This window comes from Spinacia oleracea, chromosome 6, assembly GCF_020520425.1.
Source record: "Spinacia oleracea cultivar Varoflay chromosome 6, BTI_SOV_V1, whole genome shotgun sequence".
Classification (NCBI taxonomy): domain Eukaryota; kingdom Viridiplantae; phylum Streptophyta; class Magnoliopsida; order Caryophyllales; family Amaranthaceae; genus Spinacia; species Spinacia oleracea.
Window position 1 is genome coordinate 39787368 of NC_079492.1, and position 16317 is coordinate 39803684.

A 16317-nucleotide genomic window follows, 5' to 3' on the forward strand; every position below is an offset into this window, starting at 1 on the left:
CAGACACCTTATCGATCAAGTAATTAAAATGAGAACGTTTAATTTTGAACCCACACAATCAATAGGAACACCTAGATGTTGTCCAAACTGTGCTACTTGTGGCATTTGTAAAATCAATTTGAAAAGTTGTTGTTGCGGGAGAGATGTATTTGGGCTAAACTTGATAAATGACTTTGCAAGATTTAGCTTCTGACCTGAAATTCGATAGAGATCCAAAATATCACCTATATTTCTGCAACATATTTCCGTTGCTTGAAAAAAAATCATAGCATCATCAGCGAAGAATAAATGCGAAATCTTTGGTGCTCTTCTCGCAAGTTTAATCCCTTGAAATAACTTAATATCCTGACCTAAAGATAGCATTCGTCCTAGAATATCCATGCAGAATTGGAATAAATACGGAGATAAAGGATCCCCTTGCCTTAGACCACACTTAGGTCTAAAAGGCTGCGAAATTCTCCCATTAATGAGAACCTTGAAAGAAACAGTTGAAATGCACTGGTATATCAGATGAATCCAAGAAGGAGGAAAACCATAGGCTTTAAGTACCCGCAATTGGAAACCCCAGTGAATTCGATCATAGGCTTTGCTCATGTCAATCTTGATTGCTGCCAAATTTGGACTCTTATCCCTCTTTCCATTCAAAAAATTAAGAATGTCATGGCTTAGTAAAATGTTGTCATCATGTAACGTCCCGGTATAAAAGCATGTTGGGATTCATGAATGAGAGAATTGAGACTAATCTTTAGACGATTCACCAAACATTTCGACGCACACTTGTAAACAGTACGTGTTACACAAGCTAATAGGGCGAAGATGGTTTACCTCTTCCGGAGTAGCTAGCTTAGGAATCATAACTAGCAATGAATGATTCCATTCTTTTAATAAAAAACCAGTCATGAAAAAACTTTGAATTCCTTCAATAACAGAGTTGCCCACTATTTCCCAATTTTTCTTACAGAATTCAACAGACATTCCATCTGGGCCAGGAGATTTAGAACCCTTCATATCAAACATAGCTTTAGAAATCTCCACAATTGAAAATGGAGTTGTAAGCCTTAAAATATCATTAGGAAAAATCTTAGGCAAATCCATTTCGCGAAGAACATAATCTAGTCCTTCATAATCACTTTCCGAATAATCTGATTTGAAAACCATTTTAAGATTATCAACAACTAGTTGTTGAACATTATCCTGACCTTCCTTAAAAATCCCTTGACTATCTTTCAAACGCAAAACTTTATTTCTTTTTTGCCTCTTTTTAACCTTGGAAAAAATCAATCATGGACTTTAATTGCACATGAAGTATAGACCATGAAGTATAAAATAAATAATTCGAGATATATTACAAGAAATCTAACATCTCAACCCTTTTTTTAAAAAATAAATAAATAATAGACCATGAAGTATTTTTTTTGACGGGATAGATCTTGAAGTATACAGTAAATAATTCGAGATAACTATAACACTAGCAAGCAAATTGTGATTATTTGGTATCGCAAGGATATATTCTCAACCCTATTTTTTTGAAATTGAACATAAATTACGTGATATTATTGGACTTTGAAATATTGGTTACTTTAATTACCCTATGTGTTGCAGATTTTGTTAAAAATTCTAACATCTCAGCCCTATTTTTTTGGAAGTTGATCACAAATTACGTGATATTATTGGACTTGAAATATTGGTCGCTTTAATTTTTTTTAAACTTAATTATTTATATTAAAAGAGAGGTCAATAAATGAGTGACATCTGTCATCACCACATTGATTTCCTCTCTTTTATTATATTATATATAGACTCCGTATATACGTGCTCCGTAGTAGATAGATAAATAGATTTCCACAGTTAATGATATCTATATTTACATTACTAAAAAAAAGGACATGACATGTGTCAGCTTAAGTAGTGTCTGACATCGCAAGTAGTATATATTATGCTATATTTCGCAGAATATCCATTGTAAATGTTAATTTACTTAGCGCACCATATTTACATAACGTTTACATAGGCATGTGAATAGAATATTTATTTATGCATACTTTTTTACATTTTCTATTTTTATTTAGTGTTTTTAGGTTGTTTATTATCAACATAATTCTTAAGATTTACATTGGCTAACAATAATATATTCTAGAGTGCATATTTATCCTTAAATAAGATAACATAAATGCATAATATTTTTTTTAAGATTAAAAGAGAGGCCAATCAATGAGTGACATTTGTCATCACCACATTGATTTCCTCTCTTTTAGTATATTACTAGTATAGTACCCGTGCGATGCACGGTTTGTAATCTAAATATTAATTTATATGAAATTTAAACTATAGTGGTAGATAATAATCTTCATAATATAGGTCATAGATATTCTTCTAATGAAAATTAATTATGGATGATTTTGTTGTTAACCTATCTGTCGTCTTATTTATTAAAAAAATAAAACAAAAAAGGGTACATGGACAAAATTATATCCATCATCATTCATCACCTTTGTCAAAATTAAATTTATTTTAATCCACCATTCCCTTCGATAGTTATATCTACCTTAATACTCGTCCTATCTGCCTCATTATCCGACCTTAACACATAACCCCACCATTTACTTTATTTATCTAGAGATGACGTTGAGACGGGGAGCGACCTGTACATCGTACCCGTCTAAAAAATTTCATCCCCATCCCCGCCACCACCAGTGATAGGAGCGATAGCCACCCCTCCCCATCCTCGTCTCGAGGGGTAAAAAACAAAATCCTCTCTGCTCCACCACCCACCCGTGTATCCAAATGCACCTCAAACCCTCCCCTAGACTCACCTACTTTTTTCGGTAAGAGTGTTTTGAATTTTAAATCTTTTTTCTATAGAATTTGACAATTCAGTTATTTGATTAATTAGATTAATTAAGTAAATAAACAAAACGTTATACTACATAATGTGTAGGATAGTATTCTATCCCTCCCAATTTAATCGTCACATTAAGTTTTCACGGAGTTTTATATGATAAGTAGATTTTGGCTTATCTATTATATTTAAACACAAAAGTAGTTGAAGTGAATGAGAGAATAAGTGAGACCTTAAATTTTGATAGTGAGAAGAGATATGTAATATATTAGTGAGTTCATGCCATAAAAGAAGTATGAAAATTAAATTGACGGTTGGAAAAAGAAAGTGTGGCGATTAAATTGGAATAAAAGGAGTGTAAAAAAATATTGATATGTTTATAATGAATTAGATGAAGGATAATCAAGGAAGGCAGGTCCAATCTAAAATCCATCACCGCTTCATCACCCGCGTTGGATCATACAATTTTTAACCACATCATCCACCAAACTTTCCTCCATCCATGCTCAGCAATGAGATGAATCCGCGGGAGGGTCTCAAAAAGAACCCGCCCCACAAAAAATCTAACATCCCTATATTCGGTAGATAATTTACTTTATTTTTCAGCTAACTTTTGAATATATTGACATAAGGTTATTACGGGGTATTAAAATTGATTGTGTTGATAAAATTATTTAAAAAGTTACATACATGGTTAGGATTTAGTGAGTGTATTCAACTCCACTAGATTTAAACTCGCTCCATTTCCAAGGTAAGTAGATGATATCCTCAAACCCGCTCATCAACACAAAATCTCTATTTATTAGTCAATATTAGTCAATCATCTATGTCTATCTTCGTCGTCAGCCCAACCTAAAACCAAACTCTCCCGATCATAAAGTGTGATGCATGCATAACATATTGCAATCTTTTACATAACATATTCAAAATATTTATGTTGTGCAAAATTATTAATAATATAATAATTTTATTATAATACTACCACCGTTTTTTGCCAGCCTCACAATTTTGACTAATTGTTTTGGGTTGAGAGGAATCTCAACATTAATTTTAATCTTTTTTTTTTAGAAAATTTTATCATAAGTTGTTTTTATTGATCATTTCCTTAATTTCTTATTTTTCTAAATTTTCAATTAAACTTATTTACTTTTCTTAATTTAAGTCTATTCCTTAAATAAATAATTACTTCTTAACAATATGATTTTGTTTGAAATTAAAATTTTATTGAATAAAATTTTATTTATGGTTAACTATTTTCTTAATTAGCTTCATTCACATTCAATTACAATTAATAGTCAATTCAAAATTTACTTGAGTCCATACATGTTAGGTTCTTGCATTTTTTGTTTTGTGACAGATTCCATGTCATTTGAAATTTATTGTTGGTTATAAATTGCAGAGTTTGAGGGATAAACTAAGTACTTTATTCCCTTAATTATTTACACTGTAATTTTGACTTTTAAATAATTAGTTTTACCATGTTTTTGAATAATAAAAAAATACACGTATTAGTTTTATCAACTTCTGTCAACAAATTAATAAGTGCAAATTGAGATGAAATAAAATAAGTTTGAATTAAATTAAATACATAAAAAATTTACTAGAATTTGAAAGGAATAAGAAAATGAAAATTATTTTTATGCCCTTATTTTAATGAATTTGTGTTGATTTTTGACTGTACATTGCTTTTTTAGCTAAGATTTTAATGGCATCTTCTATGCTTTATACAAAATGACAAAATAAATCAAAGAATTTAATTTCAACATTTGATATTACTCTAATTTTTTTAAGGGGGTTTTTGTATGTTTTATTGATTATTTTCCTCTTTATATTGTCGACATGATTATTTGTTTTCTTGATTTAAGTCATTTTCTTATTAATAATAGAGGTAATTTAGTTTAATTAGTAACTTAATGGTGCATTTTAATCTTTTTACATGGACACCAAATCATCTCGATCATCTTCCCTTATAGAATAGAGGTCAATACTTGGTGATATTGGTAAATGGTGTAGATAGTCATACAAAGCTAAGTAGTATTTGGTAATTCAAATATCTTTAGATAGTCATATGGGCAGGCTAAGAAAATTTTAGAAAATAGTCGTGCGAATACTTTAAGATGATCATGATTATTCACGGCAATATGAATTATCATTTTAGGAAATATTTTACTTTTTATATAGTTTGATATTAATTACAAACTTAGCTTATGTAAAAAAAAGATCTTAATTACACATACTATTTGCAATGTATGTCATGATTGCATATTTACGCATATAAATGCCCTAAATATGCATGTTTAGATGGTTAATAGTAGATGATTAACATTGATCATAATTCACCGTACATGAATACTACGCCAAAAATCTACTATGTATATATGACTATGACATAATTCGATTACTGCACTCGTATCACTTATATTAATTATATTGGAGACCATTGTTTTTCTTATTATATATGATAAAAGACATTAATAAAAAAATTGTTCGCCAATATTGTAATTTCCAATTTCACAGCTTAAGTAACCAAGTAACATATTAGCATTTTATTCTTTGCAAGTTAATTTCCATAATTTATTACGTGGTATATAATAGCGTAGATAATCGAAACATTCGTGCAATAATTACTTTAGCTTCTGATTACGTGCATAAATATATGTCCATATATTTTACACAGCTAAGTCAAAATAATATAATGACATGAATAGTTTTTAATTAAATAACAATATAATCAGTTTTTTTAAGTTTAGGAAATAATATTTAGCATAATATATGAATCTTTAAGAATGGAATATTCAAAAAATATTTAAGTTTTATAATGGCAATCAATAATATCCTCTCTGATTCTTCCTCAATAAGACAAAATAAATTTAGACTAATAATTATTTTTTAAAATTAAAAGAGAGGCCAATCAATGAGTGACATTTGTCATCGCCACATTGATTTCCTCTCTTTTAGTATATCATATAGATATATAGACTCCATATATACGTAGTAGATAGATAGATTTCCACAGTTAATGATATCAATAGTTACATTACTAAAAAAAAAAGGAAATTTGGTGAAACACTACCTTTAAGTTTGGTTGTTTTGTGAATTGCTACATTTTTAAAGAGAAAATTATATTTTACTACCATATATGTTTTGTTTGTTTGACTAAGACTACCATTTGACGTTTTTCGTCTTTGAACCCCACTATAACGGGTATTTAATATGGAAAATGAACAAAACTACAAATGAGCAAAGCTATTTAAAAGAATTTAAGAAATACACGACAAAAAACATTAACGAAAAATGTCAAATGGTAGTGTTAGTCAAACAAACCAAACTTATAAGGTAGTTCAATTGAAAAAAGTTTTTAAAAGGTAGCAATTTATAAAATCACCAAACTGAAAGATAGTGTTTCACAAAACTTCCAAAAAAAAAGGCATGACTTGTGTCAGCTTAAGTAGTGTCTAACAACGCAACTTAAATAATATATATTTATGCTATATTTCGCAGAATATCAATTGTAAATGTTAATTTACTTAATGCACCATATTTACATAACGTTTACATAGGAACGTGAATAGAATATTTATTTATGGTTACTTTTTTTACATTTTTTATTTTTATTTAGTATTTTTAGGATGTTTATTATCAACATAATCCTTAAGATTTACATTGGCTAAAAATAATATATTCTAGAGTGCATATTTATCCTTAAATAAGACAACATAAATGCCTAATAATTTTTTTAAAAAAATTAAAAGAGAGGTCAATCAATGAGTAATATTTGTCATCGCCACATTGATTTCCTCTCTTTTAATATACTATATAGATAGATACACATATATATTTTTTGGGGAAAATTAGTGCATAAATTAATGATGGGATAAATTGTCCATGAGAACATACGGGGCAACCTCACAAGGATTATGGTTTTCCCAAACTTGTTCTACACCGAAAGGCACTAATCTAACATGAGACCAACTAATAGGGTCAAATTAAGAAGAAATAGAAAGAATATCACCCAAAATAGAGTCAAAATCTGAAAAGAAAATAGATGCTTTTGACAGCCTTGAAGTAACAACCATGCATGCTATACGACTCCAATATGACCTTCTTGAGACCGTATCTCTTCGCGAGCTTCACTCCTAAGTGGACTGCTTTGCATTCTGCTATCTCTGGGGGCCATCGCCCACAAACTCTTCTAGTGGTAGCAAACATGAAAGCCCATGTCTCGTCTCGAGCTATCACCCGGAGGCCTATCCACCCATCTTCCCGCAAGGAAGCATCACAGTTGACCTTAGCAAAGCCAACAGGTGGGGGTTGCTAGCATTTGGTCCTCTTCGGATTACAGCTTGATGGCCTTGCCTTACTCCATAGATTTTGGAGTTGTAATTGTCACATTCATCCGCGAGCATGCAGACACGTTCCAGCAAAACAAAGTGAGGTACTTCCTTCTTATTAAGGCCATCTCGTTGCGACGACTCCAAATGTTTCACAACAATGCCGCTGCTATGGGCCGTTTCTTTCTGTCCTCCTTCTTCCAGGATTCAAACATTGTCATGAAGTCAACCTACACATGTGTTATGATTAAATTCTCGCATCCACTCTCAGTCCACAAGTTACGAATAGATGGACAGTCGAACAAAGCATGGTTGATGGTTTCTGGGACTGAAACGCACCACGGGCAGTCATCAATTTCAAGCATGTGGCGGTGCTTGAGGTAAGATCTCATAGGGAGTGTGCCCGTACAGGTATACCAGATCATATGCTTGACTTTCGGGGTACAAACCATCCACGCTTGATGATAAGCGTCGAAATTGCACGATTTGCCTAGCATATAAGCTGTTTTTACCGAGTACAAACCATCCATCGAGTATTCCCATGTAATACAATCCCTCGGGGCTCTATCGCTGATGGGAATGGCCATAATGCACCGCACGTCCCTCTCTTCGAAGACCGAGGTCAGCAGCTCAAAATCCCATTCACTTGTGTCTCTCATCATCAAGTCACTAACATGGGTTACAACATCGCTCCTCGGGGTGACAATGAACCGAACTCCTTCATCCGTGACCCACGGGTCAGTCCATATATCTATGTTTGCACCATTGCCCACTCTCCAGATCAGGCCTTCCATCATAAGAGATTTAGAGCCCCAAATTCTTCTCCATCGGAAGCTGCAAGCTAGGCCTAAATAAGATCCTAGAAAGTCAGTCTTGGGGTAGTATTCCCTTTGGAAAACCGAGCTGAAGAGAGACGAGGGAGAGGAGATCAAGAGCCAGGCCTGTCTGCCCAAGAGGGCCTCATTAAACACGACCATGTCTCGAAAGCCCAGACCTCCAAGGCACTTTGGGGTACAAAGAGACTCCCAACTTCTCCAGTGAACAGTTTTGCGAGACGAAGACTTTCCCCTCCAGAATCTTGTCATTGCGTGGATTTCATTGATGACACTTAATGGGATTTTGTAAACCCCCATTAAGTAAGTTGGTATGTCTTGGATCACTACTTTGACAAGGACCTCCTTCCAGGCTCTAGATAAAAATAATTCCTTCCACCCTTGAAGTTTATTCCATATACGATCTTTAAGAGCCACAAAAGTCGACCGTTTTGACCTCCCAATGATGGTTGGGATGCCAAGATACTTCCCGTTCTCACTCACAAGCCTCATATTCAGAAGATCAATCAACTTGTTCTGCATAGACACACACACACACACACACACACACACCTTTGCTAAAAGAGACCTCCGATTTTTCATAATTAATTTTCTGACAAGAAGCTGCTTCATACACGTTGAGTAAATCAACAATAACAGAGCATTCTCTTTGGTTGGCTCTTGAAAAAAGTAAATTGTCGTCTGCAAAAAAGAGATGAGAAACCACTGGACCATTCCTACTCGCCTTCTCCCCATGCACCATTTTATCACAAACTGCTTTCCTGATCAATCATGAGAAGGCATCGGCAACCATAATAAACAGGTAGAGAGATAGGGGATCTCCTTGACGTAGTCCCCTAGTAGGAGATACTGAGCCACAAACATCACCATTAATAATAAATGAATAAGAAACAGTGGTTACCAAACTCATAACTACCTTCGCCCACGCATCCGCAAAGCCTAATTTGAGTAAAAGATTTTCTGAAAAAACTCCATTCTACCCTATCGTAAGCTTTACTCATATCAAGCTTCATCGCAATGGACCCTTTCCGGCCCGTACTTCTTTTCTTCATAGAGTGAAACAATTCAAGAGCAATAAGAGCATTATCAGTAATAAGACGGCCCGGAACAAAAGCACTATGGTTTTCTGAGATAATTCCCGGGAGGATAGATTTTAACCGCATTACCAAAGCTTTCGAAGCTATCTTATATAGGACATTACACAGAGCAATTGGCCGGAATTCAGACATTAAAGTGGGGGATTTAACTTTAGGAATTAGAACAATATTTGTGTTATTCACCGACTTTGGGGAGATAAAGCCATGTAAAATTTCACACATATAACCAGAAACATCATCACCAATAATTTGCCATAATTTTTGATAAAGAATAGCATGCATACCGTCCGGCCCCGGGGTCTTACAAGGGTGCATTTGGCTAAGAGCGGCGAAGATTTCATCCTTCGAAAAAGGCATCAAAAGAGCAGCATTGATCTCGTCTGTAATGACTAACGACATGGACCCTAGAACCCTCGAACACGCTTTGGAGGAGGGACTCGAAGAAGTGAAAAGACCCTCATAGAATTGCTGCACAATCTCTTCGACCCGAGAATCCTCCGTACACCACACACTATCCTCGTCAAAAAACCCCTTGATCAAATTCCTGCTTTTCCGTTGGGAGGCTTTTGATGAAAATATTTGGTGTTCCTATCCCCCTCCTGAATTTCAGCCACTCGGGAGCGCAAGTACCAATAGGCTTCCTGCTATTCAAAGAGTTCATCTAGCTCTTTTTCGAGGGCCGCACATTCTGCAATTGATCTTCCTAAAACCTCCCTACCCTGCGCCACTTGTAGAGCCTTTTCTGCCATCTCTATCTTTTTTCCCAGCTTGTTGAATTTTCCCCCACTCCACCCTTGAAGAGAACTAGCCATCATTCCCATTCGGGCCTGCATATCAGTCCACTCGAAAGACCCCAAGCCTCCTTTACAACACCTGCACATTCATCATCTAGCAACCAACAAGTCTCAAACTTACAAGATTTCTTACCACGACGCCTTTTGCGTTTGTGTCTCTTCATTCGAACAAAGATAGGCATGTGGTCTGACTTGAATCGAACTAGGTGTTCCACATTCCCATCCGGGAACAAGGAAAACTAAGCAGAATTGCCCACAAAGCGGTCCAGGCGCTCTCAAAAAAGGGTCTTAATAGTGGTTATGCGAGTAATTAACTAAATTGAACGAATTTTTTTCAATCTTCCAATACACACACAATCCACCAGCTAAACCAACACTACCAACACCAAAAGCACAATTTTAGCCCAATTTGTGTTTCAGGTTCTTCAGAAGCAGCTTTATTAATTGTAGTCTCACTTAAGAACAACAAATCGGGGGGCAAGGGACGTGCACCACCTGCGTAGTGCATTAACCGCCCGAGGATTGCCAGCCCCTCGGCAGTTCCAGCATAGGGTACTCATTAGTGTTCACGGGCTCGATCAACACAGGAACCCATTACCAAATTTGGCTCTACAATTGGCGAGGAAGATAATTCTAACCTTGCTTTCTTGTCAAAGTCCATTTAAGACACACCCTGCCCATCATCTACACCTGCAACCGAATGGAACCTCCTGTTTTTGTCTACCACCATCTCACTGACCTCCCCACACAAGAGCCTGTTGCGATGATACCTTCTGCCCCCAGTGCGAGCTATTTTCTTCCATTTAGGAGCTTGAAACGTGCTATTTGTGGAAGGTCCCTCATTTGGCACAGGGGTTTCGCTAGCCTTGGGTGAGGAAGACTCTAATGACACTGTTGTGGGAGCAGATGCAAGTGTTAAGGTTGATGGCATCGGTAGCCCAGGTTGGCTCGATGCCGCTTCCAGCACGGCTTTCTCCTTAGTCTCCGCCCGGTTTCCAACATCTCCATCATCAGTCACCACTTCCACTATCTCAATTCCTCTCTCCCCTTGGAACATCATCTTGAAGGAGGGTTGGGGTGTCCCAAAAAATAACTTTCGGGCCACAGAGGGAGGGCCTACCTTCACAACACAAGGGTCATTGTAGCCAGGAGGACGGTTAGGCCTCGAGTTCTTTAATTTCTCCAACCACAACTTCTCTTTCTCTCTTTCCGCATAGGATAGGCGAGAGAGCTTGATAGGGGAGCCATGAAGCCATGGTCCGTAGTGATATACTACCTGCGCTTGATTCTCGATAGGTTTGAAGAACTAACATTCTCTATCTACATGCCCAAGCCTCCCACAGTAGAAGCAGAAATCTACAAGACGGTCATATTGTACGCTTGCCCACTTGAAGGTGGTTTTGCCAGTTGAAATTTTGACACCCCTACGGAGAGGTTTGTCGATTGGTAACAGTACCTTGATACTCATGACTTCGTCTAGCCCAGCGGGTCAGAGTCATCAAACTCCAAGAAACCCCCCATGCACTCCCCAACATCATAAGCTACCTCCGCGTTCCGGTGGTTGAAAGGAACGTCCGCTAGCTGTATCCAGAACGAGGTATGCGTGAACACCACTTCGGACGGTTTCTCATCACCATTAATTTCCTTAAGTACCAACAATTTATTGTCAAAGAACCATGGGGAACCCTAAATCACAAGTTCTTTGTCCCCTTCATTAAAAAAATTGAAAAATAAACAGATTAGCCTCGATCATCCGTATAGCGATATTTTCCTTCGACCTCCATATCTAGACTAGGGTTCTTTTCATGGCCTCATAAAAGGCTTGTTAGTCATCAATTTCTCCATCAAGATAAGGGAAATTTGGGTCTTTGCCTCCTCGTCAATACTACTTCAAAGTCCCCCTCCCCACCGCATCCTCTTCCTCCGTCAGGGATAATTTCTCCCACTCCTTCAACAAATCCTCTGCCATGCGGGCCTTAACAAGTGTAATGCTAAGAGAAAATCAGTCACAATCGAGCAAAACCAATGGAAAACGACAAGGAAACAAACAAACCCTAGGCGGGACTACTCCAAGCAGCGAGACGCAAAAACCCTAGTGCAGGGACTTTTTTGCTTTTTTTACCAGCTATTCTTAAGAGATTGTGATTATTTTGAAAAGAAGGAACTATAACATACAAAGTTTTGTATTCTAATATTTCCTTGAAATTTTTTCCTTGTACAGGAAGAGACTGATGTTTTACTAGGGCAATTTGAAACAAATTTGGAGGAAGAGTTGGAAAATTTTACAAGGTAACATACTTATTGTTGGAAATCTGAACACAAATTATTGTCATTTGTACAACTTAGGTCTGGTTCTCTTGACCTTATATATATATTGAATTTAAAATATTTATCACGAACTTTAGTAGTACTCGATGAATTTAAATTATTTTAACTGATTACTATAGTATTTAGTTTATTCAAAATTAATTAATTTTATACTATGGTAAACTTACTTTTGCTGAAATTAATTTTGTGGAACTCAACTGACTTATACTACCTCCTTTTCAAAATGCGAAAATGATAAAGGTCGCAACATGCAACCTTTAAGCCGTGTCACAATGATGACATGACATGCTTATGTGTCATGATTTAAATTGGAATCTAAAATATTTAACTTATATATCCTATTATACATGTTTAAAATAAAGGTCGGAAAATCTTAATATTCTAATTTGTTTCTTTCTTTATATCGATTACCTTATTTACATATTTTCATAGTAAAATTTTGCATTGATAGTAAAAATATTAAGATGACTCATAGCCTATGTGGCGCTTATATGTACCGATTATAGCCCGACACGTAAGATTGCGATAACTAAATGTTATCGCAACTTGCGACCTTTATCATCATCCTTCAAAATGATCTTTATACTTTTGTTCTAGTCTATTTCATAATATTATTTACATTGTTCTTTATTCTATATATGAAAATGAAAATTTACTATCTTACCCTTCTTATCCACCCCATTTGCAGCTTTCCATTCATTTTCTCTTAATTTGTCCATATTTTTCTTAAACACACCCACGTTTTTATTCATTTCTTTTACTTTATCCGTATTATATTTTATTCACCCACCTTTTACACACTCTTCCTCTTTTGTCTAAATATTTGTATAAATATTAACTGGAAATATCATTGCGAAAAGGAGGTAAGAATCCCTATTCTACAAGGGAAGAGGAGAGGACTTGATATCCTCAATAAAAATACTAAAAACATCCTCACTAAATTACTAAGAGCATCAATGTTAAGCTAACTATTATTTGCCCCTTTTCTTATCTCATCCACCTCACCACCATATCTTAATAAGAGTTACCTATCAAAAAACCCAAGAAATACACTATCTCTTATTTACTACTGTACCTCTTAACTACCTTTTCACATGTTTTTTCCTTTTTAAAAAGAAAATAAAAATCACAAAACAACACACAAACCTCCACCTCAACCCCTCTCTTATTTCTATGAGCTACCTCTTATTAGATGATGTCTCCATCGACCTCTAAATAAGTGGGAGGTAAGAGTTACCTTATTTTTGCTAAGAGGTAGCTCTTAAAATTTCTCTCTCATTAAGAAGGGGCTAAGAGCCATCTATAATTGATGCTTAATTACTCCGTAGATAGCATTATCTCTATTATATCTCTATCTCTATAAGCAAACATTGCGTGCACCAAGTACTAGTATTTTACCAAAATGAAGTGAATAGGGCCTTAAATTGTCTGCATTTGTGGCCTTAAAATGTTTGGTCTTAAAAAGAATTATACAAATACTCCCTCCACATTTTATTAAGTGATACACTTTTGTAAAGCGGATATATTTTATTAAATGGTACATTTCTTTCTTTTGGAATATTTTCCTTTTATTTTATCATTTCTCTCCTTACCTCATGGGCTCTAGTTTCACTTGTTTTATTATTTGTTACTTAAATTTTACATTTTTTGAATAATTTAATACCACACTATATTTTACTTACAATTGTTTATTCTCCACCTACTTCACTTGTGTATTATTTTAGTACAACAACTCGTTTTTCTTAAATTTTGTGGCCGTCAAAGTGCACCGGCTATATATTTAATAAAATACAGAGGAAGCTGAGTATAATGTTGTTGTTTGAATCATGTACGTCATCTCTATTACATAAAGGAACTCTTGTGATTTTTGGTGTCCATGTAAAATGTCTACATTACCCTAGCTATTCACTTGATACGTAAATTGTTTTAGAAAAATGCAATATATTTCCTAAAAAGGAATGTCAAATAAGGAGTAATAATCATTGTTTAATTTGAAATGTCACGCAAGCATCGCCTGCATTAACACTAGTTCAAATTAATACAGGAACGGAGTAAGAGTGTGGGTAGTAGGAGAAAAGAGGATGTTGTCTGAATCATGTCAAGCCACCGTAAAGAAAGTGGAGGAAGCAACAAAACACAACACAAAGCTTGATTTCATATTAGCAGTATGCTACTCTTCACAAAGAGACATTGTTCATGCAACAAGGAAAATTTGCAAAAAGCTCAGGGAAGGAAGCATTGCAGAAGAAGATGTGAATGAAGATTTGATTGAGCAACATCTTTCTCTTTGTGGTTCTCGACCTCTTCCTGACCTATTTATACGAACTGGCGGCGGCCAAAAACGCATTGGCATGTTGTTGGGGTGGCAAGTTGGTCATATTGAGCTATACTTCAGCGACAGTCTTGCACCTGACTTTGGGGAAGATGTGTTCCTCGACGCTTTGCGCTCTTATCAACTAAGGGATAGGATGTTTGGCAAGTAAAATATAAAAAGTTAACAATTCGGCTCCCTAGCGAATGTAATAATAGGCCCAAAGCCAAGTATGGCATAGTCATGCATCTATTGTACTTGATCACGACTAAGCCCGGCTCTGGGACAGGACATAAGGGACGGTCGCCCTGAGCCCATGGATATATATATAAATAAGGTACATAACCAGCGAGGTAGCTCTGTGGTTTTGTTCATCAGCACGCAACAAAGGTGGTGGATTCAATTCCGCTGAACAACACATTTTCCTCCTTTTTTTTGTTTCTATGCAGTAGTTTCTTTTTTTCAAGTTAATATACAATGCTTAAAATCTTAATGTTTTCTTCCTATTTGTTAATCTAATTATGCTTCTTTTTCAATTTGGGATTTTGAAAAAGAATTGAATTTTAGATTATATATTATACTTGAAAAATTATTACATTCTTGCTAAAATTTTTGGATGATCGGCTTAATTCAAATTTTCTTTGCTAGTTTTTAGTCGTATATGGGAAAATACGAAAATTTACATAACATTTTTTTCAATAAAAAAAAATACACCGTATCTACCACCAAATTTTTCTGTTGATACCTAAGTATCGGCCCCAAATTATTATTTCGCCCATAAGCTATCAAAAAGTCAGAAACAACCCTGATCATGACCATCCTTGTGACGCACCGATTGAAATATCTGGCCAATTAAGTTTCTAATCCTCTCAATTGGTAAAGCAATTACAAGGTACTTTGAGATTTGGAACATGTTTTTCCCTTCGAAATTGTGGGCAACCTTTTCCTATTTTGTTAATTATAGTTGTAGAAATAATGGGAGCATGCATGGCATATGTATTGTCATAACAAATCGCCCATGAAGTTAATTCCGAGATTTAATAAACCTCATGCCTAGTTATGTTTTTCAATTTTCATTCCATCCACCCGAAAAGTTTATCGCAAAACGGTAAAAGCACAACGATTTAAGAGATAAACTCTATCTCTAATTTTTTTATTCATCTACTTTCACACTTAAACAAGATGTCACTTTTACCTACTTGCAAATAACTACAGAGTATCACACTTGGTCACCCTCTCCTTTACCTTAATTCGCGTGAAAATAATAACTGTAAAAACCTTATATTATAGTGGAAGTAAGAAATAATATAGAAATGGAGAGTGGGTGAGAAGTTACAAAAAATGAACATGTGCGAAATAACTCCTAATAAAATACGGCCGCAAGAGAAAACACAAAATACAAAGGGAGTTTTTCTTTTTTTACCGACTCATCATCTCTTTTATAAGCTAAAGATTATAATACCATTCTACATAACAATGCATTTTTTTAAAAATAATAAAACAACAACCAACCAGGCCGTATAAGTTTACTTTCTCAAGTTCATATTTTTGTAATCAGGTGTGATAAACTCTAATAAAAGTAGATGAATAAAAAAATAAAAGTAGTAAGGGCATTAGTCTCTCCTCCTACCTCTGACCTTCTAATAGCGCATTTTAGCAATTTGGATAGTCGAGTTATCGGGTTTTCTGAGGTGGATTTTGATGTAGTTCGTCCATACCACATGTACACTTATGCGCCGTCGGGGTAGGCAGTGGGTGCCGCAGTTTTTGCGAATTATGGGAGG

At 35.2% G+C, this 16317-nt stretch overlaps 1 protein-coding gene across 1 annotated transcript in view; it reads left to right on the plus strand.

Moving 5' to 3' along the window:
* LOC110804874 (cis-prenyltransferase 4, chloroplastic-like) overlaps positions 1-14854 on the plus strand; it is a 29789-nt gene extending 14935 nt beyond the window's left edge. The window contains exons 2-3 of the mRNA XM_022010472.2: positions 12116-12183; positions 14267-14854. Coding sequence (XP_021866164.2) covers positions 12116-12183; positions 14267-14705 — 507 coding nt within the window. The 3' untranslated portion in view covers positions 14706-14854. The remainder of the gene's footprint in view (positions 1-12115; positions 12184-14266) is intronic.
* The last annotated feature ends 1463 nt before the right edge of the window (positions 14855-16317 follow it).